We start from the raw sequence: 24,573 nt of genomic DNA on the forward strand, positions 1-24,573 counted from the left end.
TAGCCAATGAGGTAAATCCAAATACCGATACAAACGTTCTCGAATATAGACGAGTACAGTAATAAATAAATTATTTTCCTGGCCATGTCTTATATTATCAAAGGGTAGTGAAGATATTTGGTATCAAAGGGGTTTTATGATTTCTTTGGACTAAATTTACTAATATTATAAGAATTTTAATTTATTTTAAACTTATGAAGTTTAAAGAAATTTGCAATATCAATTATATTTTTTAAATTGTTTAGATAGAATTTTGTAAATCATGTTTTATTAACAAAATAGCTTTGGTGCAATTTGTAACAGTCATTTAAGTACTGTAAAAATAGAATTGTCAATATTATTATCTTTATTGGATTCTTTCCAAAATGTTCTATTCTGACAAACACATGCCTATACCAAAATCATTTATCTGAAATGAAACACAAGGAATTGATTTGAAAAATTTAAATAAATGATCATCATAGTAAAAGGTCACAAGTTTTTATTTAAATAAAATAAATACATAAATAAATAAATAAATAACTTACATAAATCAATTGTCTAAAACTTTTATGAATTAACAGTCTTTTCTTACAATTAAACATTAAACACAAAATAACAGTCTCACAAAAAGTGGTAATCGCGAAGTACAACACACCAGTCCCGAATTATAAAAGAAAATGCTGCACCTCATTGCAAAACTGCACTTAATCCCCACCAACACCATAATGTTTGTTTTTGCACTTGCACAAGCGTCCAATTGTTGTTCACTCTTCCCTTTCGTTCACTTCCATTTCCTTTTGCTCTGAACTTGGATAGTTATATATTGGTTTGAATCCTCCTTCCAGCTGCGGCTTGAAGTTCTCGATGTCGAATTCGCTTGTGGTCGCAAACGGTATCGTGGTCACTTCATTTTCAATAGTTGTTGTTTTGTTCTTGTCTCGCACCACTGCCCAACCTTGATTCACTGAAGACGAGGAGTCAACGTTTACACTAGCCTGGAACGGCGCCTGAAAATCGTTCAACTGAGATGGAATTTTGGACAACTCAGTGTCGCTTTTGTGATTCAGGTTGAATATTGGCTCGTCGGAAATTTTTCCCGGTTTTACGTATTCGGCTGTTGCAATGCCAAATTGTGGATGGGTGTGCATAACGGCGCTTACGGTAAACTCGTTCTTGTCGCCGTTGTCGACACTTCCAGTACGGATTTCGGGAATCACGGGGCTCGCGTAATTGGGCATCGAAAATTTATCACTGAATTCGTATTCTTTTGAGTTAGGTTCGGTCGGGGTGTAGGCCACGGCTATCGGCTTTTCCGTGTAAGTCTTCAAAGTGACAGATATTTGGTTCGAATTGATTTTGGACCCTCCAGTAACAATTCTCGATTCTATATTGTCTCCAATTGTGTTCCATTGGTTACCAATGAAATTTGGTTCATCACTATCCAAATTGTTAGCAGGAGTTTCTGGTACTGCCGGGTGTATTAGTGACGGGTCTGGTCTCTCTAACGGATACGGAAACTCAGATTTCGGGAAATTTGGTCTAACATGAGGTTTAAGAATTGGTGCGTCGTTTCTATCCTTAGGTATAAGTAAGGGTCCTTGTTCATAATTAAACTCAGTGTTTATTTTGGATGGTGGCAATGGTGACTCTGCTCTTGTTCCAATTACCACAGACTCTTTAGTGTTTGGCTCTATTGCGTTTAGTTTAATTGGAGGCGTGTTAACTGGATAAACTACGTAGAGAGGTTTATCAGTTCCCTCTTTTACATTGGGAACTTCAGTAGTTTCAGTATTTGATAGTGGAGTTTCTGGTTCACTAGGTGGTTCGCTAATTACTTTAACTACTGTGTTATCTTTTTTCTCTGCTTGTTTTGCTTGAATCATTTGTAAAGTTTCAACTTCACCTTCATCGTTTCCGTTTCGTCTATTAGCTAAAACAACTTTGGGTGGCGTATTAAAAAATCCAAATTGATCCTGTACTTCTGGTCTCAATGGTTTTCTTGCGTGTACATTTCCTTCATTCATAATCCTGTCTTCAGCTTGTATCGGTCGGCTGTCATCTAAACTTTGTGGTGGAGATGGGGGAATCTTTCTAAGATGATGCAGTTGATGAAGAAGGTGCGGTGGTGGTGGAGGTGGAGGTTGCAACTTCTCGAAGAATCCAATAGGCCTGTTTGAAGGTCTTTCAAGCAAAGGTTGCCTGTAATAATGTGGAGGTGGATGATTCATATTGGGGCGAAATTGTGGCAGTATATTGGGCAGAGTGTCAATTCTTTTGTAAGCGTGATCGGACGGTGGTGGACGTGGAGGCCGGTTATACTCCGGTTTTCCACTGTAGAAGTGGCCTGGCCTTGGATCCCATGGAGGTCGTGGACGTTCGAATCTTGGAGGCAATGTTTGTTCCTGAAAATATAACTTTAGTAAATATTTCAAAATTTTATTAAACTCTATTTATAGTTCTTACCTTCTCTTTTGGTGGAGTTAAATCGCTGGGAAGTTGATGATACATTGGCTTAGAGTTCAAGTTCAACACTTCTCTGCTTGGTGGAGGAGGAGGTGGTGAAAATGTTTGTGGAGGGGGAGGAGGCACCAAATTTGCTACAGTGGTGTCCTTTTCATCCGGAAAAACGACCTTAGGTCCATTTCCTTTAGGGAATTCAATCTTATCGTCACTGATTTCTAATTTTTCGTCTACCACTTGTCCCGGAACTTTATGCACACCACTTACAGGAACACCAATAGATAATGACGCTTCTGAATTTTTAAGTGGTTGAATAGTAACTGCACTACCAGAAACATCTGGAATTTTGGCACTCACAACTTTCTCATCGTTAAATGGTACAGAAGCTGAGTCTATGGTATAAGACACAGTATCATGTGAGTTCAGTGTTTCTTGTCCATAGAATGGTCTGAAGGGGTTACTATCATAGGGACTTTCTTTAAGTGATGTTCCCACATATTGTCCTCCATCCACACTTTGTTGATTACCCACAACAAAAGAGACTGTGTCTTGATCTGGTGCAATGTGGATGTTACTGGTGCTAGGAGCATGTTGCACAATTGGTTTTTCAAACCCGAAAGGTTTTGGTACTACCTTTTCGCTGCTCAATTTTTCTTTAAGGTTTTGAGTAGCAACAATAATTGGCTGTCGGTTTGTTAAGCTAGAAATGTGGTTCTCGCCAATAGGTAAAGAAGTGACTCTTTTAGTTGTAGTTGTTTCTGTAGTAGTGGTAGTAGTAGTAGTGGTAGGGGTCGTTTCATTTTCTCTATCATAGTAGTCGTATTCCGAATAATCAGTACTAAATGAATCAGATGGTTTAGTACTGGTATTCTTGGTAATTTCCGTCACTGTTTGAGTCGTCTTTGTTGCAGGAGTTTCTGTTTTTACTATCTCTTTGACGGGTTTCATGGTAGTAATAGTATATTTATGATTAATTGTGGCAGTGGTGGTTTTAACATATTTTGTAGGTTGATTTTCTACCGCAATATTATCTTCATGGTGTTTGTCAGCATCATAATCATCATCATAATCCTCATTGTCAATTTCCATGTGACTTCCTGACAAAATATTAGGACCAGCATGAGAATTTGGATAATATGCATAAACTGGTGTTGTAAAGGAAGGTTTATCTGTTTTTACTTCTGAATCATATTTATTTTTATATTTGTTAGGTATATTCTGGAATAAAGAAGGTGGTTTCGTTCTTTCTGTAGTCGAAACAGTTTCATCATAATCGCCGAATAACTGTTCGAACAGACTCATTTCTTTTTTAGTTGTTGATATGGGAGCTTTGGATGTGAGGTAAATGTTATTGACATTCTCTGTTGTTAAATAGATTTCATTTGGTTTTAAAGGTTTTTTGACGTCTTCATAATAATCCCCAAATTCTTCATTAATCGGATGACTCATAGCACTATTAAGTAAATTTGTCGCCTTGGTAGTTAAATATATTTCTTGTATCGACTTTTTGGTTGTAGGTCTTTTTGTAGTCGTTGTAGTCGTCGTGGTTGTGGTTGTGGTGGTTGTAGGTTTTCTTGTTTCACCACTGAAGTATGTATTGTGAGTTGAATAGTAAGTTGGACTTTGAGTTGGTTTCTTTGTTGTTGTCTTTTGATTATAGTCTTTATGGTTGTGATATTTGTTAACATTTCCTTGTATTTTCGTGTTTGCATACGAGCTTGAGATTAAGGGATAGACGTATTTATCTGAATTGTACTTAACAGGCAAGTTCAGAAAATCATGAAAATTTGGAGTTAACTGATTTATATCACTAGGTCTGTGACTTCCAATGCTTCCATCCTTCCGATCAATGTTACTTTTATCATAGATATTATCTGATGGCTCATCATCCACGTAGTCGTACAATTCATCATCAAATTTGGCTGATGGTGTTTTGCTGTTAAAGTCTAATTTTCCTGTCACTGGGTCTTTCTCTAGATAAAATGGCTTTCCCTTGTTGAAAATGTTTTCCGGCAAGTTGTATCCGGGCAAAACTAACGGTGACGGATTTGGAATTTCTTCCGAGTCTTTAACATTATCAGTCTTTTGGTCCTAAAAATAATTATATTTATAAAATCATTTTAATTGTCACAAAAGTTTTACTTACTGTGGAGTTTTCTTGTGATATGTCATCCATTTCATAGGAGTCATACTCCATTATAAATGGATTGGATATGTTTTTGGTACTATTTTGATTATCGAAATGTCCACCCATGAGTGCGGCACCATTAGCTTCAGGTAATAACCCTATATGACAAAGGAGTACGATGGTTGGAACCGAAGCTAGAATCTTTATTAACGTCATGATTACGTATTTTAATTCCATATTATCTAAAACAATAAAATAATTATAGTTAACAAACATTAGGTGTTATAAATTAGATAGTATTAGTTATAATATTTGATAATTTTTGTATAAATATATAAGAGATTTGAAAATAATAATTTCATAATAATTAATTTGTACTTTGTTATCTTTATACAATAGAATGATGTCGAATAATTATATAAGTTCTAAAGTTTATTGGAATTTTTTGCCTACATATTTTTTATTTAAATTTCTGAAAAATTAAATTTTGTGGGTTTGTTATTTTATCTCGATGGATAGGAATGTATAGTAATTTGAAATCTATATTTTTTTCTACGCCACTGCAGGCTTGATACCCATTAAACCAATGGCATCGAGAAAGAGATGCACACACCTATTCTGTTGGACGGACGGACTTACTTGATTATAATAAACACATTCCACACAACTTCCTAAAGATGAGAGCAGATGTGGGTCACCAGACTCGGGCAAGGTCATAATTTCACCTTGACCAAGTCCCATCACCTTTGGCTGTGCACCTCCTTCCGTTGGCCCGTTACGTGACACCTACGATTTTTCGGGTCTCCCTCCAATTAGGAACATTCGCTAATCAATTGTAATTGTGAATAATGAACGGTGCACCGTACGCACGTGGAATACGCGAATTTTCTGCCATCTAATTTTATTTGGTTTCGAGTACCGTTCTGGTACACCAACGTGCTCCCATTATACTTAGTAACGAATTCCGTAGTACCTACGTTATGTTTATGGGTGCACCATAATTGACTGAGACTATTTGAGGTGGTATAATCAGGGTCAATGGGTTACCTCTTCTTGTTGAAGTTTTCAATACTTGACCTTTCATTTTCACCATTTTAAAATTCGATAATTCAATGAACTGGTTCCGTTATTTTAATTTAACTTTGTTTAATGTTCATCTTACACATTGATTTTTCTATCCACAGAAAAAAGTACCAATTTCGATTACTACTTAAGTCAATATTTTACCTTCTCACTTATTTTTGATTCTATTGTTTAATTGATTAGGGGCTTAAATTGATTAGAAGAATGCGATTTATAATTTGGTCATAGTCTTATTAATAAGATTTTATTGTCTACATTTTGAATTATTATTTATTACAATTGAGTTATGGAGGTAATTCTGAATTACCAAAGGATTTCTTCTATTTTGCCATTATAATTGCAATTTTGGAACAAGATAATGTTAATAAGTGACATGGTGGTGGTCGACAATGAGCTACGATCAAACGACAGGACTCTTTTTTATTTTTTATATCCATCCAGTCTTCTTGCTATAGATTAGAAGAAGGTTGCATGAAATTGGTCTTAGAGCCAGTAGACATTTTCGACACTCTCAGGAAACATCGAGTTGTCACAAAAGCATGGGTGAGATATAAATGTGGCGTTATAAAATTATGATATTACTCAGATGCAGTGGCTTCCGCGTTCACCAGACTGCAGTCCAATTGCACACGTATGAGACCGCCTTCAAAGGCAAATCTGTATACATTCGAAACCACAAGCCTCAAAATGGTGGAAGGTCCTCAAAAGGTGAGGACCGACCAGGTAGTGATTGGAAAAATGTATTAGTTAATATTCGTTTTTTTTTTTTAATTTCATTAATTTCCCAAGGAATTTGGTGACGTTAGCTTTATTATTGGTTTAAAAGTTCTGTTGTTGATCGATTTTTTAAATTTATGCAGGGAATTACCCAGTTTATTAAATACTTTTTATTATTTTAATAAAATAATTTATTTTTATGTTATTTGAATAAAATGCCATTGATATTGTGATTTTTTAAATAATCCAATATATAGTAAACAACAAATCACATTTTGTTTTCAAAGAACAACAAAACAACCGATCATGTAATTACAATATTCGAGTAACCTCGAATGCATCTAAGTAACCGTTACTAATTGAGTAAATCGCAAAATTGCATTTAATTGCAATGGAAATTATAGGTGTATGATTGACAGGAAGCAAACGCGAAATTCCTAAATTAATTCACTAATGGCTCTCTACATTAACTGTTTTTACTGCTAAACTAGGTTACAGTTCCTTATGCTCAAGAGTATATCGCGTTATATAACAGTTCTATATTAGTGACTGTCAATTACGTGTTGCATATTTGGTTACTTTCGCCTAAAGCTCTTTAATTGTTGTAAACAAGTTGAGAGTGTCAACTATTTGTTAAATGTACACACAACTGCAACATTTAATATGTTCAAATATACATGACAGATAATTTGTTTACAGGTTGAACATCTCGACTTAATACAAAAAATAATAATATTTACGTCTCAGCGGTTCAAAATAAAAAAAGTTTTTGTACATATGGTATATTAAAATAAAAATATCTATTTATAAAAGAATTCTTGTGGGACAATATTTAATAAACATATGAAATGAGGTTAATGAATGCCAAAGTAAACTCAATATAGACTTACTTTAATTCATGCCTAATGTATCTAAAATTAAATTAAACTGTCTCTTTTGGAATGCATCCAATAGGTTATATTATGATAAATACAACATTCAACTTCATTCAAATTTATCATAACACAATACTAATTTATAATTTATAATAATTTTGGACGGGAACTTTTGATATAAGTAGGACAGAATTCCTTACAAAATGTAATTTATATTTTAACTCCTTAATGACTCATTTATTTAAAATTGCACATTTAGCCTTAATCGCATATTCAACTATAAATTTAAGTTATAGCACAGTGATTAACGATGTAGAACATTTTTTATTATAAAATAGTTGCTGTAGATATGTTTATTTTATTACTTTCACCTTTTTATATGGTTACAACATAATGATATAACGGTATCATCAATAGACTGTTTCCTTTTTATGTTTTTGATCTATGTGTATTTTACTATTGTTACAATGTTAGTGGAGTAGGTTATTATTGTGAAATTATTGATTAATATTAATTAATTTCAATTCCTGAGATTTACTGAAAAATAAGCAGTTTGTAACATTGACATACAACGTAAAAACAACTTTAGGCCCATTTCCTTTGGGAAATTCAATTTTATCTCATTGATTTCCAATTTTTTGTGTACCGCCTGACATAAAACTTTATGCATACCATATACAGGAATATCAATAGATGGTAATACTTCTGAATTTTTATTTGACTGAATAGTAAGTGTGCTACCAGAAACATTAGGTATTTTGGCACTCACAAATTTCTCGTCGTTAAAAGGTACTGAAGCTGAGTCTATGGTATAAGATATGGATATCGCCAATAAATAAAGAGGAGATTTTTCTCATTGTTGTTGTTTCTGAAGTAGTCATTTCATTTTCTCTGTTATCGTAATCATATTCCGTATAATCAGTACTAAATGAATTAAAATGTTTAGTACTGATATACTTGGTCATTTCTATCAAGATTTGAGTTGTCTTTGTTGTGGGAGTTTCTGTTTTTACTATTGACAGGTTTCTTAGTACAGTAATGGTGGTTTTAACATATTATATTTTATAGGTTGGTTCTCTACGTAATATTATTTTCATGCATTCTTTAATATCAGCATCATAATCCTCTTTCTCAATTTCCATGTTACTACTTCGTAAAATATTAATACCAGCATTGGAATTCGTATAGTAACCGTTATTGACAATTACAATTTATACAAATAAAATAATTTTTTAAAGTGTTTAAAAAAATTCCAATATTTGAGATATTTTATATTAACTAACAATTCTCCCTAGCTTCAGTTTTTGCATTTAACATTCAAATAAGATTACATAACTTGAATATTTTAATAATCAATAATTATTAAGAGTAAAAAATAAATATTCATATACATTCCCAATAGCTGCTATTCTGCACCAAGCCTTTGTTGCACATGGATCCGTGACAGATAATTAAGTGGTACCATATAACTTCAGCCGTTCACTAAATTATTATGATTGCACGGGATTATTAAGTTAATCCTTACGAATCTCCACATAATCACGGAGGCAAATCCGCAGTAGACATGCAATTACATTGAATAATGCAGAATTTCAATGAACGAAATAAAAGAACCTCGTTAACCACATAACGGAACCATCGTGGTACCGTGAAACAGAAGCGGAGAGTGCCGATCCTACAATAATCCTGGCCATTACAGAATACAACTCTTGCTGGTTAACATTCCGCGTATTTTATAGAAACGATCTGAACTAAATTGGATATATTTATTTTTATTGGCAAAGAACTGTTACATAACACCGACGGAAATTGGTTTGAATTTAAATTTTAGGATTGCAATTGGGCACCGTTAAGAAATCGTGTTCTTCGGTCAGTGCAACTTTTATTTGTGCGAAGTTGCATCAAGATGGATTTTAGAGCATTTATGGTCTATAACCTCAAATTAGCATCCTTCAAAGTTTAACAAGGAAAAAATTGAAGCTACTTATGTATTTTAGATAAAACTAATTTTTGTGTGGTGGAAATAAATGTTTAATTAGAAATAATAAGCTTAAAATAATTTCATGATTGTCATCGAAATTTTTTAAAAACTATACAATGGGAGATAAATTAAAAAAAATGATATAAGTGTTCAAAATATTTAATTAAAATAAGTTTTTAGATAATTTTATTTCGTATAATTTATTTTATAAATTACATCTTTATGTCAATGCCGAAAATATCAAAAATGTAGTTAAATAAAAATGATTTATTTACACCCTTGCATATATTTTGTAAAACTGAATAAGCAGATTAATAATTTAGTAAAAATAAATTGATACAAGTAGAGTTACAAATGTTTTAAACGTAATTTGAGGAATTTAATAGTTAATTAATAATTTATAAAATATCTTCATAATCATTAATTTTTCATTAAATTTGTTAATAGTTGTATATCGTGCTGTAAAACAATAAAAATTGATTTTATGGTATATTAACTAAATCTCTTCCTACACGTGGAACCTGAACATTGTCCTACAAATCTAGAATATAAACAAATCACCGAGACGCACAACAACATTAAGAAATGATTCACAAGCCTATAATTAAATTTGCATAACATGGAAAGAAAGTTTTGGTGGGCGAATATTTTAGATAACACCAAATGATTCACTGATTTTTTTATGTTATAACAGTATATATAAGTAAGTGACCAGGAAATAAGAATTTGGTACTTCAGTCATTAACAATGGATTGAAGTGATTCAGTTAAATAACTCGTCCCACTTTGGCCGAAAACGTAATTGATAGTTCCCGAACAACTAATTAGAACAAGTCCACAGCCTAGGTTTGGATGCCCATGGCCCACTAAAAAGTAACAAAGTCTTCGGACCCTGCTTATATTTTATGCATTGTACGAGTCGCTACTGACCAATGAGAAGGAAGACTGTACCTGTAGTGTAGTATTCGGTTGTTTTGGTCGAGTGAAGTACCGCTATATAGTGCCGAGTTGTATCAAGAACGTAATTTAGTTTACCGGAGCTCTGGGCCAAAATCCCGAATATGTGTCACCAGTCGAAAGACAGCCGATGACGACCGTTCACACTCACTCATTTCAATTTTGAATTGTTTCAGACAAATGATGACTTTCACATTTCCCACAAAAATAAACAACCTGGTCGTGATCCATATAAGAACAACACTTTTTTTTGTACCGTTGCTATTGTTCTCACTTGTGAAAGTTGCATTTTTGTAAAAAAGATTCTTTTACTTAGTTTGAATTTACATTATTAAGTTTACCTTCTTCAGCGATTATTTCTAATTGGCACGAAATTTACATCTCCTCAAAATTGTAATAAACTTATATTTACGGTTTCTTTTTATTTTTATTATTTCAAAATCTGAAGCAGTGAGAATGTTAGTAGCAAAGAAGATGGATAAAGAAAATAAAATTTAGTAAAAAGTAGTAAAAATTAATTTAGAACAATATATTAATTTTTCTATATTATTATTTCCTGTTTTAGAGAAAAAATTTGTCAAAAATTTAATGCACTAAAAAGTTAGTTATAAATATATTTTTATATTTTATTTTTTTTGTCCATTTTTATTTTATAATCGTAGTTCATAGTATAATAAATGTTTCATACGCATATAATAACTTTAATGTTAAAAAATACATACGTAACATATGTATTTACGAATAATTTTATTTCAAAACTATTTATCAACATATTTTTATTATAAATATTTAAATAAATATATTCTCTTTTAATCTTGTTTCAAATGATACCAACTGTTTATCTTCATAATAGTTCTATTATAACCTACAAATTAAATTTCGTCTATAAAAAAGTTAATGTTTTTTAAATTAACCAGCTTTTAATTCAAGCCAATTATTGCTTCTTACATCGCGCAAAATGAAAAATGTACAGTTTTAATTATTACTAGTCTAGCGTTAAACTAACCAACTTGTATTATAAAAAAACTACATATCTATTAGAATTAATTAAATCTTTTATAATTTCATTAATTAAAACCCAAGATTAAGGAATAGAACGGTATTTTGAGTTAAAAATTGTATTTTTTATAGTCAAGAATTAATTTTTAGTATAACTAATTATGCATTATTATATTAATATTTCAAAATAAATAATTAATTAGATTTAAAAATATTTTATTAATTATGAAACGTTCTGATTTAAACTCATCTCAAGAATAAAATAAAAATTTAAAGTTTAATTGATCTTTCAACTTTCCTAAGGCTATAAATGAAACACAAATTTGTTATTTTTATAAAAAAGAAAATAAATTTAAAATATAATTTTTGATTTAATTTTAAATGTCTTATTAATATTGTACTTAAATTATGAGTATTATATTTATTTAATCTCTCAAGAAATATTTAATATTTAATAATTAATTTTAATAATACTGTTATAAATTTAATTAAATTATCAAGTTTCAACCAAAATATGAAATGTAGTTTTAAAAAAATGAGACTTACCTAAAATAATTTCTTTTTAAAAAACCACTATACAGCAAGTTCAAAAACTACATACTACAAACATGTAAATATCATCCCGAATCGTCACAGTATCTCATGATAGCGCGTCTGGAACACTGGAAAATGAGAACACGCGGCACCGGTGAGAAAGACGATGGAAAAAAATGGTTGGGCTTCCCGTTAAAAGCGGTGCAGCGGCCACTCGAGCGGTCTCGGAAGAAATGCTGACCTCCGTGGAGGATAAGTGTCAACTAACGTTCACTAATCGCTGTTACCGTCGAAGAAGAGGGACTTTTCACCGGCGAGAACGAAAACCGAACACTGTGTGTTGCTTCAGGGAACGGGAGGTGAGCGATGTTTACCTATACCCATGCCACACCATTTCGATCAATTAATTTGTTTCTTTCTGTTTTATTTTGCCATTATTTTACGTTGTTTTCTGATTTTTAAGTACAGGTTATTGTTTTATTATGTGCAATTAAAATGGAATTACTGACAGTAGCACTCAAAACATAAAAATTTATTGTTCAAAGAAATGATGATTAATATTGAAAGAAAATAAGTGAAAACTTTATTTATAAAACTCCAAAAATTTAGAAATTATTTCCTTTTAATTTGTGTTTTTTCTTCTAAGGGAGTTAATGAGTTAAGACTCATAACTGATTCATAAATGGCGAATGCGCAAATATTTATAATAAATATAATAATATATGTATATATATATATAATAAATATAATAATATATGTATATATATATATATATATATATATATATATATATATATATATATACATATATATATATATATATATATATATATATATGTTAGCTTACGTCATCACCTTCACCGATGGACCGATGCGACGTGCTCACATCTATTTAGACTAGTTTTGTTTCATAAGCAAATCTGAAGTATTTGTTTACATTTAATAATCGGGGCAGTTCTTAAGAAAGAACCGAGCAGTCAAGCTTTAGATGTCGAGGGTTAAAGTACGTTTGTTGTAATAAAGCGTATTATTGTGAATTTAGTGTTTTAATCAAACTAAAAAGACAGATTAACAGTCGCTAATCTATCATCAGAAGTGGGATATCTTCTCGTGAATTATTTCCGGAAGAAAGGACCTAAATTTTTTTTTTTTTTTTGTGTTTCTTTGTGAACAAACAATGGCAGACAATAGTGAAAAACACAAACGCGCAGTGATTCCGAACGTTGTGAACATTACCAAAAGTGCATCGGAGAGAGATTAGTAGCAAGAAAGTAACAACAGATTCCAAAAACAAAACATGGAAATTTTATCGACAATGGCCAACGCCCAAACTACTCAAGCAACATTGAAGATGGCTGCGCAGAAGGTTTAAGTGTGGCTGCAGCGCAGTTTCGACTTGTAAGATTTAGAAATTGCATTTGAGGAATATGATTTGAATTTGTCAGGAATGGACGAGTGGGTTACGAAAGAAATAAAAGAACAACCGAATGCCGTTTGATCTCATAAACTCTTCATCAAATTATCAGAGCGCCATCGTTAAAGCCCTTGGACCACTTAAAGACGATATTACGTTTGTTTATGTTGATGATGTGTTGTGCCCCTCTCGAACCATTCAAGAAGGTCTTAAGAACTTAAGAAAGGTCATTGACGCCCTTTCGAAGGCCGGATTTGTTTTAAACATAAAAAAATGTAACTTTTTCCAAACATCTGTGGAATATTTGGGTGTTGTGATCGAAAACGGTACGGTAAAACCTAGTTCGCGAAAAGTTGACGCGCTCGCTCAAACATCAGCTCCTAAAGATGTAAAAGGTGTTCGTCAATTATTAGGACTGGCTGGATACTTTAGACGTTTCGTGAAAAACTTTGCAACTTTGACAGCACCGATATCTGCACTGTTACGTAAGGGAAAAACTTTTGAGTGGACAAGTGAATGTGAAAATGTGCGATTGGATTTAGTGAAACGATTGACTTCTTATCCGATTTTGAACATTTTTGATCCGGAACTGACTACCGAACTACATACAGACGCGAGTTCGCTTGGATTGGGTGCCATACTTATGCAAAAAGACTTAAATAATGTGCTTCATCCAGTGGCGTATTATTCTAGGCGTACAACTGATTGTGAATCGCGATATCATTCTTATGATTTGGAAACTCTAGCGATAGTGGCCATAGCCACTCAGTATTTTCGCACATATCTGTATGGTATAAAGTTTACAATCTATACAGACTGTAATTCAGTAAGGGCTACAGCACTCAAAAAGGAACTACACCCCCGCGTTGCAAGATGGTGGATAAAATTGCAGGACTTTAATTTTGATATAGAATATAGACCAGGACATAAAATGGCACATGTCGACTATTTAAGTCGAAATACAGCATCTCCGACAAAACGAATTTTAGCAGCACGAATTATTGCTAACAAACCAAAGACAATTTGTGAATATCAATCAGAGGATGTGTTTTGTCAGACAATAATAAACAAAACGCATCATGAGACGGGATATATAGTGAAAGACAATTTAGTGTTTTTACAATGTTCAAATGATGGTCGCGAACGTTGTTTTGTACCTGTAGCAGCTCGACTAGAGATAATGAAACTGTATCATGATAACTCGTCTCATATTGGTGCTGATAAAATGTTAATGAAATTACGTGAGGACTTAATATGGCCACGCATGGGTAAAACAGTACGCAAATATGTTGCAAATTGTAGATCGTGTGTGTTGGGTAAATCTTTTACTGGAAAACGGAGTGGATTGTGTCAACAGAAAACGAAACCTTCAAGTAAAATGGATACGTGGCATATTGACCATGCCGGACCTTTGGTCAAATCTAATAAATGCACTCAAATTTTAGTGGTTATAGACGCTTTTACTAAATTTGTGCGATTTTGTCCTATTAGACAAAAAAATGCCGAATGTACTATAAAGGCATTAGATGCATTATTTATGGAATTGGGTCGACCAAAACGAATAATAGCTGATCGGGGAACAGCATTTGTAGCGAGTAAATTTCGAGAATTTCTCAATGATAACTCTGTTGAGCTACACCTAATTGCAACAGGAGTTCCTAGAGGTAATGGACAAGTGGAACGCGTTATGAGAAGTTTGTTTAATGCGATGCGTGCTGTGTTGAATGAAAAAGACGAAAATAAATGGACAAAAGTGCTACCTGATATTGAGGACGATTTTAATGTAACTGTGAACAAATCGACAGGATTCGCGCCGTGGATATTAATGTTTGGTGAAAATCGACGTCTGAGAGCAACTAACGAACTGTTAAATGGTGTGCCAATACAGACAAGTGATGTGGACGCTGAAATACTTAGACAACAAGCTCACAGTCGCGTGTGCGAAGTAACCAGTAGAACAATTACAAACTTTAATAAGAAAAGAGTGCCGGCAATACCATACGCTGTTGGTGATAAAGTTGTTGTTGAAAATAGTCAGCTGTCGAATGGAGGAAAATTGAAACCAAAGTATCACGGACCCTTTGAGGTAACGCATTGTTTACCTAATGAGAGGTACGCACTCCGAAGGATTGGCAGCCGAGGTAGAACTACAATAGCAGCGCATGAACAGTTACGAACCTGGCCAGATACAGAAATTCTATAAGGTATGATGGATATAGATTTATTTAATAAGATTGATGTGTGAATGTGTGTAAAGGTCCCTGCTTAGTAGGCTGTTTAAGGTCCCTGTGTATCAGGCTATATGTAAAGGTCCCTGCTTAGTAGGCTATGATTAAGGTCCCTGCTCGGCAGGCTATTTTTAAGGTCCCTGCGTCGCAGGCTATGTTTGAGGTCCCTACTTTGCAGGCTATGTTTAAGGTCCCTACTTTGCAGGCTATGTTTAAAGGTCCCTGCTCGGCAGGCTATTTTTAAGGTCCCTGCTCTGCAGGCTTAGATTGTTGTGTTCTGGGTCTGTGAGACAAGCGGGTAATAGACCTGGTAGTGGTTGAACCGCCTCTGAGCTCCTGGCTAGAATATGGTATCTTTTGATAGCACTTGAGAGTCATGGGTGTAACAGACCTGTTGATGGTTGAGTCGCCTCTGAGCTTCTAGTGGTTGTTAACTGTGCCACATAACAGTCTATTTTGTTAAATGAAATAAGGTTTAGACTTAGTTCTTCGAATATATTTTGAGCTTGTACTGCTGTTATAATGTTTACAGATTACCGGTGTCAGGTGAATCTTTGCAAAACTGCGGAAGGTGCGAGGACGCCCCACATGTCAGGAAGGCCGTGTTAGCTTACGTCATCACCTTCACCGATGGACCGATGCGACGTGCTCACATCTATTTAGACTAGTTTTGTTTCATAAGCAAATCTGAAGTATTTGTTTACATTTAATAATCGGGGCAGTTCTTAAGAAAGAACCGAGCAGTCAAGCTTTAGATGTCGAGGGTTAAAGTACGTTTGTTGTAATAAAGCGTATTATTGTGAATTTAGTGTTTTAATCAAACTAAAAAGACAGATTAACAGTCGCTAATCTATCATATATATTAAAATTATAAAAAAATATATATTAAAATTTCTGAATTATCTTGTTATATTTGAAATGAAAAAAGTTTTTAAATGAATAAGGATAGACTGGTACAAATAATTCTAGAACGAATTAAGAAAGTGTAGAGCATATAAAGGTATCCGGTTTATATACGAAATATATGTAAAACATTTCCGGGAAATACTTTAGTCTTCTCACACTCTATTTCTTGTTGTCTTTTACATGTAGTGCAATGCTAGTTGTATTTACTTTTTGCTATATGCGAAGTATAAGAAAACTTTAATTGTTTATTTTAAACCTTTTAAATATTTCTAGTGCCAAGCATTTTATCCAAAAGAGAGAAATATAAATATGTATCATAAAACTAAAAATTGTTTTAAAGTAATCCTACATAGTTGTACCCACAAAATCCCAATCTACAATGTATGTATGACTGTAGATTGATATTTAAGATTTCCAAGGGATACTAATTTTTGGACTCGTGGGTTTCCCCTGCGATATCATGAATAATGATTTATGAGAATATTTATTTTTTAATATTTTTTATACTATTAAATATTATTTATCGTAAAGTGCCTACTACTCGAAAATGTTTCAGGTTAAAAAACACCATGTATGTTTGAAAATCATTTATATTTATTTGAATACAAAAAATTGTGTAATAAATATTACATCTTTAAGTATTCAGTCAAATATAATATTTTGCTTTTTAATATATTTTAATTGAAAAATTATTCATTAAGGGTAAGCTAATTAGAATAACATAAGTGTACAGCCTGCAAAATAGATTGATCTTCTTGAGAAATAAAATTTATTATTAAACATGAATAAATTTATTACTGTACAATTTATATTATTGTAGGTAAAAAATAAGAATACTTTTGGCTGAATCACATACAGTTAGACATTTACGTAACATACGGATATACGCTAAATTATTTTATAATCTTCATTTCTACAAAATCTTATGACTACTATGAGAAAGTAAAGAGAAATGTCTGTTTCTTCGAACATAGAAAATCTATAAGAATATTATAGTTTTTGTAGTATTCTTCAGTATTTAAATTATACATGCTATTATATGCAAATTTTTAATTTATAGGAGAAACTGCATTATTGTATATTAGAAAATTGAGTACTTAGAATATGTATTTATTATTATTATTAATATTGTCTCTAAGAAAGTGTTATTGTTACTTATAGAATTCCTTTCAATACAATGGTAAAAGACTAGGACAAGAAGCTTTAGAGTATGTTAATCATACCAAAGAATGGTGTCAAGTTTAACAATTTAAAGAGGATATATATGACAAATAAATCAGTGTTATTTTGCCAGCTTTGCTTTTTAACATTACAATAATTTGTACCATTACAAATACCATGGAAATTTCATGGTGCTAATTAAATTTAAAATTTTAAGTCATATCTTCTACATTAAACAATGTTTTAATTAATTATTAAATTTGTGTACGACGAAAATATTCATATTTCGTGTAGCTACATATTAATTAACATACTGATGTCAGTAACCCAAGTATCTGGAACATATTACGCATTTTATTAAAGAATTAAAAATCTTTTAAGTCTTTTGCATGTCTGCCTGTATGTTCATGTTTCTAGGTCATATGATTAATTTCGCTATAGGAAATATTTAAATACAGAGGCGTACATGATTTTCAAGATGTCACTATTAAAATTTCTACCAGAGTATCACATTTTTTATAACCATGTAATTGTTATTGTATATTTAATCACCTCATTATGTCGTTAATTTTACCTTATGAATATATAATTATAATAATATATTTTTCGTCGTAATTAAACTTAATTTTGCATATTTGTTATAGTTACAATGATTTGTTACTGAAAAAATATGAAATCTTATTTATAATTATGACTTATATCTATCTTACTTTAGAGTTTTAATTTTATTAAAGAAAAATAATTTATTTTACCTACTTATTATTAAGTAAACTATGTTTATCTAAAATCTTTCTACAAACTGTAGACTACGGTTCAAAATCAGTAAAAACATGTGATTGTTCAGCGGCCTTAAGTTGTTCAGTTTAGATACCTCAATAACTAATTAATATAGTAAAATTTATAGCCAACGTAAAATTAATTGAATAATAATCCAGGTTCAGTCCCATTGAAAATAACAATTTTTAAACAAAAACTAATATTCATAATTTAAATAAATCTATTTGATAAATCGGTATATTTCAGAAACATTATTATTTTAAAACTAATTATAAATAAATATATAATTTATTAGAAAATATATATTAAATCTTTTTTAACAGTCCTACTAAATTTTAAAGAAGACTATGTACCATCACAGGAAGCTGTAACTTTTTAAATATTAAGTTTTAAGTCACTAGTAATGTATTACAATCAAATTCAAAAAGCACGTTAAATCTTAAAATATAAAAGCTAAATCTGTTTACAAATATATTTTTGAAGGATGATGTTAGTCAATATTATTATTAAATTAAATTCAACAAAATAAAAATACTTGAAGTTATAAAGTATGTAATGTGGGAAACACTACCTACCAATAATGTAAGTGTAAACTGGCTTGCCTAATGACAATAAGAATTCTCCATAAAATGACCCTAGTGTTCAATTTGATCATTTCAATTTTAACACAACTTAATTAATTATATGTGTAGTCGGTTGATTATATACTCATCTATTTCATTTAAATGGCATTCGCTGTATTTTTGTTTAAATACATTAATTTAAGTTATATAAACAGAATCACAGAATAATGAATAATAAATAAATGAATATTTGTGATCTTAGTAAATACGTTACCTGTCAATATACATGTGAATTACTTAATACTTATTTTCTAGAGAATTTTTAATATGTGTAATGATGGGAATTATAAAAACTAAAACCCATATAAATTTTAAGCATTTATTGTGTTAAATATTTTCCATCGCAAATATAAAACTCTTACAGGATAGGTAATTTACAAAAATCTTTTGTGATGGCAGTATATGGCCTTACATCTAAACATGAGATCAAAATTGTGATCCCTTCATTAAAAACTAAACAATATAAATAATCGCTTGTTATACAAAATTGAAATTATTTATAACTTTACACGTCCATATAAAATTTATCTTATTCACAAAATGTTAAAGCCTTCTAATTAAATATTGCTCAAAATACACTCAATTCATAATTACATAATTAATATCACAATATGTACAATTTTTACAAAAAATAAAAACAGTATTATTGTTATTGAATCATTTGCAAATATCTATTTTCCTCTAAAAGGGAACTTAGAGAAGAGGTCATGTCATTGACAACCATATTCGATGATGGAGGTGCGGTTGATGCTTCTCCGCCGCAGTTTGCCAATGGATGGGTACTACTACTGACCATATCCTGGTTTCCAGTCACCCAAGACTGACAATTTTGTACATACTCCAGCGTCCTCTGGTAGGTGTCTTGTCTCATGCCCAGCATTGTCTGACCTCCATTCTGTGCGCCTGCTGGATTATTTTGAGGATTCGCTACTCCCGGAGACATTTGCGACTGGCTTATATCTTTGCATTGAATTTCCGTGGCTCCACACCGATTGTGACATTTATTTTGTTGAGGATATCCTGCATTCTTACAGTTACAATTGTGCTGAGGTAGACATTGACTTGAGCCATTGTAAGGCTGCTGATAACAAGATTGGTTATAATGATTGCAAGGCCGTACCATTTGGGCTTGTTGTGGTTGCGTCATCATCTCAGTTGGAGCTGGTGTAGCCATCGCTGGTGAAGCTAACGGTTCACTCATGTTTTGCAGATATGTGTAGTTTTGATTGTGCTGATACGAATTACATGGATAATTTTGGTTCATTGGTTTGCAATAACCATTATTTTGATTACACACCTGGTAGTTTGGATGATTTTGACACTGATTATTACTCATATAACTGTTATTAACGGGTGGTATTCTACATTGTTGATTGTAATCTGGATTACCATTGCACATATTGTTTTGATGTTGGGACATTTGATTTTGGTTTTGGCACATTCTATTTTGGTCCCAATTACTGTTGCTATGCTGGATATAACAACCATTATTTGGCATTGGTCTATTATTATAGCACTGCGATGGTGGCATCATTTGATTGTTCATCATTGGATTTTGTGGCATGGCTGGTGATGGCATCGAATGTGCAGTAGTGCTTGGAGACATTAGTTGTGGATGACATCTCACAGACATTGGTGATCCAACCATTTGGTTCATGGTGTTTTGAGCAGGTGAAGGAATCATTTGATTTACACTTGACGGTGCTGGCGATAGCATTGGATTTTGGAAATTTGCAGAAGGAGATGGCATCATTTGATTATATGCAGACTGTGGTGACATAACTTGGTGATTAAGGTTAGTTGAAGGTGAATGAACCATTTGGTTCGCTCCTGGAGAGGGCATCATGTGGTTCAAGGTAGACGCAGGCGACGGAAGCATTTGATTAAGATTCGTTGAAGGTGAATGAATCATTTGAGTCATATTTCCAGGAGAGGGAATTATTTGATTTATATTATTTGCTACCGGAGGTGGTTTATTGACGTTTGGCGCTTGATTCTGTACGGGAGTTGGAGGAAACGCTGATTGTGATTGCATTGTTGGATTCGGCGGTTTGGGCGTAGCATCCGACCAACTCATGTGAGTGAAGTCGTTATTTTGATTATCTGCTACTTGATTGAGATACACAACCATATCATCAGGTATAACCAATTTATTTTCAACCATTTCACCTTCTCCAACTTCATCCAAAACTACGGCCTGATTGGGATGTAATTCTGACGAACTAAGTGTTCCTTTCAGAGGTGATAATGTTACCGATGCTGGTCGAGGTGGAGGGCTCTTTCTGTCAGTCATAGTATGACAGGGTTCAGACATCCTTCTAGCTGTCTCCGTGCTTGTAGCAGTCATAGTAGAAGCACGTACACTATCGGCAGCATTGCTATTAAGCCATGTTTGTTGAATAGCAGTTTGTTGCAAAGATGCGTTTTGTGTCTGAAAATAATATTAAACGTTAAATATATATAACAAGAAATTAAATATATTTTATATACCTGAAGTACCAAATTTGCACTATTTGGTCTTAAAGGAGTAGATTGTAATTTTTGTAATTGTCCAACCAGAAGATGTGATGGAGGTGCTGGGGGAATTGACGCACCGCCTGTTGTGGCTGTGGAAAGTTGACTGGACCGCCTCGATGAAATTGCCGAATCATTGTAGGATCCAGGTCCCATTCCAGGTCTCATACTAGAAGCTTGGGAAGCTAAACTGCTCTTCCTACTGGCGTCCGCACTTTTCATGCTACCGTAGTGAGACGAACTCACAGTTGAACTGCTGTCTCGTCTCATTTGTACTTGTGTCAGGTTTCCTGAAGGGTGTAATCTCTGTTGGCCAAGGTTTGTTTGTACGACACCGCCTGATGACACTCTATCTTCCATCTTAAGATGATTGATTTTGATATTGAGATCGTTAATTCCAAATTTCTTTCCTGGAATTGACATGGGAATGTTTGATGGGGTTTTCACGGCGAGTCTGGGAGGTTTTATTCTAACTCTTGGAGTACGTTCCGCTACGGCTGCACTGCCTCTGTCGGGTCCTCCAAGGCTGACCATAGCCCTGATAACAACTGGCAATTCATCAATTTGTAAATCTGTATCGTACTGGCAATATGGATCATCCAATCCTTCTGTCCTTGAGGTCGGATCGATAGTGAAATCATCAGGACAACCACCAGCAAGTTGCGTGGCACCCAAAGGACTACCTTGTTGATGATGGCCAGGTGAATTGACATCAGACTCCGATTTAATGCTGGGACTACTAAGACTTGCCGTCTTGTGACTCTGCATGTCTTCACTTCTAGGACTGGAATCCAATCCTGCAGGACCATCGTCATTCGGACCATCATTTGAGCCTTTATGTTTCTTCTTGGCGTAGAAGTCAGCACCGTGTACTGTCTTAACGTGTTTCCTCAGCGAACTAGGGTCAGTATACCGTTTCGTACATCCCGGTGCTTTGCAAACATACGGTTTCTGTAAAACAAAATAAATTAGACTTTTTAGAGAATAAGTTATAAATAGCAATTATATTAAGTTACTTACAATATTCCATTAAGTAAGCAAAAAAATTGCGCTTTTAGTTAAATGATATTAAAATTGAATCAAAATAAAGGAAACCTACCTCATTACTGTGAGTTCTGTTTTGATGTTTGGCTCGATCCGAAGCGTTGCTAAATGCTTTTGAACAACCTGGATATTCGCACGTGTAAGGTTTCTCTCCCGTATGGGACCTTAAGTGAGTCTTTAGATTCTCCAGTCTTGAATAGGCCTTCACGCACCCTTCAAACTGAAACAAACATACATATTAAATTTCCGAACACTAGAATCGAATTGAAATGTGACATTTTTTATGTAGAAAATTCAAGTATCTAATGATTGATCTTACCGTGCACTTGTGAGGTTTTTCGCCCGTATGCCTTCTCATATGTACCACCAGCATATATTGGGCTTTGAATGGTTTTTCCGCTCTCGAACATCCCTCCCATCTACATACAAAAGACTTTTTGTTTGCGTGTATGTGATCGTTGTTGATGTGCTGTAATTAAACACAATAATTATTGTTTAGTTCAACGCCTTCGTTTATTAACGTGTTTAAATTCATATAATCATTATAATTAAAAGTATAATGTAAATTTGATTGTAATTTTATTAAATAATATCCCAACTCACTTTTACTAGTTCATCCTGAGTAGCAAATTCCGTTGCGCAGTCTTTCCAGTGACAGTTCGTCTCAATAAAATCTCCTGGTTCGTCTTTGAGGTCAGTTGGGTCGTTCTGTCCATCGTTTGCGTTACAGTTAACAACGGATGGTTCTTTTTTAATTTTGTGTTTTCTTACTGAAGCTGAGTCCGTGTCTAGCTGCATTAAGGTACTCACGTCTGATTTCTTTCTATCACTTGTCTGTTGAAAAAATTATTTTATTAATTTCAAAATTTATAATAATTTACGTTGTTATCATACCTCAGTCTTGCAAATGTTGTGTGAAGCTACGTGTAAAGGATGATGCCCAAGTGAGTACATGGGATGAGGAGGTGGAGCCGCATGAGGGAGAGGTAGTAACGTTCCTGCACTCCTCATTATGTGCGCTTGTATCTGCTGCAGATGGACTCCAGGGTGCATGCTGAGGGCAGGGCTTATAGCCCCGGCCGACAAATGACCATAGGAACCGCTGGCACTTGATGACCTGGAACCGTTGACAATAGACGCCAGGGAGTTGGGGGAGAATCGAATCATCGAGTTAATATCGAATGAATCCGAATAAGGGGAGGACGACAACGCTCTCTTCCGAGATTGCCGTATGCTGCCCGGTCTAGGGCTATTGAGACGAGAACCTAAACAAAAATACACATTTTAGCAAATCAAACTTAAAAGCAAATTGAAGATGAACACTCACCATCTATGCTAAATGGGAATTCACTGCTTGCCAACGTGGAAGATGGATGTAATTCAGTCAGTCCTCTCGCGCTGAGATATTCAGAACTTATTCCCAAACCTGAGACAAATAAAGCACAATAAAATCAACCGTGCAATGCCACATTGTGAAGGCGCCAATTTACGCACAGCCGCTTGAAACGTGTTGTCACTAACATAATACATCCATCAACGTTTCCACCGCCGAAACAAATAAAAAAAACTAAGAGAACACGGTTAACTGCCGCAGTACTTCAAGCAACGAAAACCAGAGGAAATGAAATGAAATTGATGGATCGACCGTTCGAAACGGGATAATTTAATCCGTAAATAATTTACAGCACAAGTTCGTCGACGTCGCCAAAGTAATCACTCAATTTTATTATGCGTAACGCGAACGCAATTAATAATATTAGTATAGAGGTGCAGAAATGGTGCACGAAAGGCTTAAATGATCTATGTGGATGTGGTTAAACAGAAGATGCGGCTTCTTTAAATATGTTGATAACATTTGTTGGGTTAAAATATAATTTTAATATAATAATATTTGAATAATACGCTTCATTTAACCAGAAGATGACTTTTTTCTAATTAAGAAACATTAACATCCAGGTACTAAAATTTATTGAATTCTATAAAACATGCAGCTGTTAATAATATAATTATTGTAATTGGTTATTATAATATAAGTAATAGCATAAACTGATTTTTTAAATTTAGATGGAACATTAAAGAAATATATAAATGTTCATTTAAATGCACTTCTACACTTAATTTAATGATTTATTTTTGCAGCGGATATGTTAGTTTACACTAGTATATTGAATTACTACTGATTGTTTACATG

General features: G+C 33.3%; 2 protein-coding genes across 7 annotated transcripts in view; both read right to left on the reverse strand.

Moving 5' to 3' along the window:
* Nucleotides 1–470: 470 nt before the first annotated feature.
* Nucleotides 471–12,073, reverse strand: LOC109594226 (uncharacterized). The gene is made up of 4 exons (XM_049962559.1): nucleotides 11,728–12,073; nucleotides 4,589–4,812; nucleotides 2,446–4,533; nucleotides 471–2,384 (listed from the first exon to the last, which is right to left on the reverse strand). The coding sequence occupies exons 2-4, from the start codon at nucleotides 4,805–4,807 to the stop codon at nucleotides 747–749; spliced, it is 3,945 nt and encodes a 1,314-aa protein (XP_049818516.1). The 5' UTR covers nucleotides 4,808–4,812; nucleotides 11,728–12,073; the 3' UTR covers nucleotides 471–746.
* A 7,056-nt stretch (nucleotides 12,074–19,129) lies between these two features.
* LOC109594248 (transcriptional activator cubitus interruptus) overlaps nucleotides 19,130–24,573 on the reverse strand; it is a 52,681-nt gene continuing 47,237 nt past the window's right edge. For all 6 annotated transcript variants that reach the window (XM_020009456.2, XM_049963442.1, XM_049963443.1 and 3 more), the window contains exons 3-9: nucleotides 23,710–23,808; nucleotides 23,277–23,647; nucleotides 22,986–23,216; nucleotides 22,702–22,851; nucleotides 22,438–22,602; nucleotides 21,315–22,289; nucleotides 19,130–21,255 (exon numbers count right to left, since the gene is read on the reverse strand). In XM_020009456.2, coding sequence (XP_019865015.2) covers nucleotides 19,474–21,255; nucleotides 21,315–22,289; nucleotides 22,438–22,602; nucleotides 22,702–22,851; nucleotides 22,986–23,216; nucleotides 23,277–23,647; nucleotides 23,710–23,808 — 3,773 coding nt within the window. In that variant the 3' untranslated portion in view covers nucleotides 19,130–19,473. The remainder of the gene's footprint in view (nucleotides 21,256–21,314; nucleotides 22,290–22,437; nucleotides 22,603–22,701; nucleotides 22,852–22,985; nucleotides 23,217–23,276; nucleotides 23,648–23,709; nucleotides 23,809–24,573) is intronic.

The sequence above is a fragment of the Aethina tumida genome, chromosome 2 (assembly GCF_024364675.1).
Source record: "Aethina tumida isolate Nest 87 chromosome 2, icAetTumi1.1, whole genome shotgun sequence".
NCBI lineage: Eukaryota > Metazoa > Arthropoda > Insecta > Coleoptera > Nitidulidae > Aethina > Aethina tumida.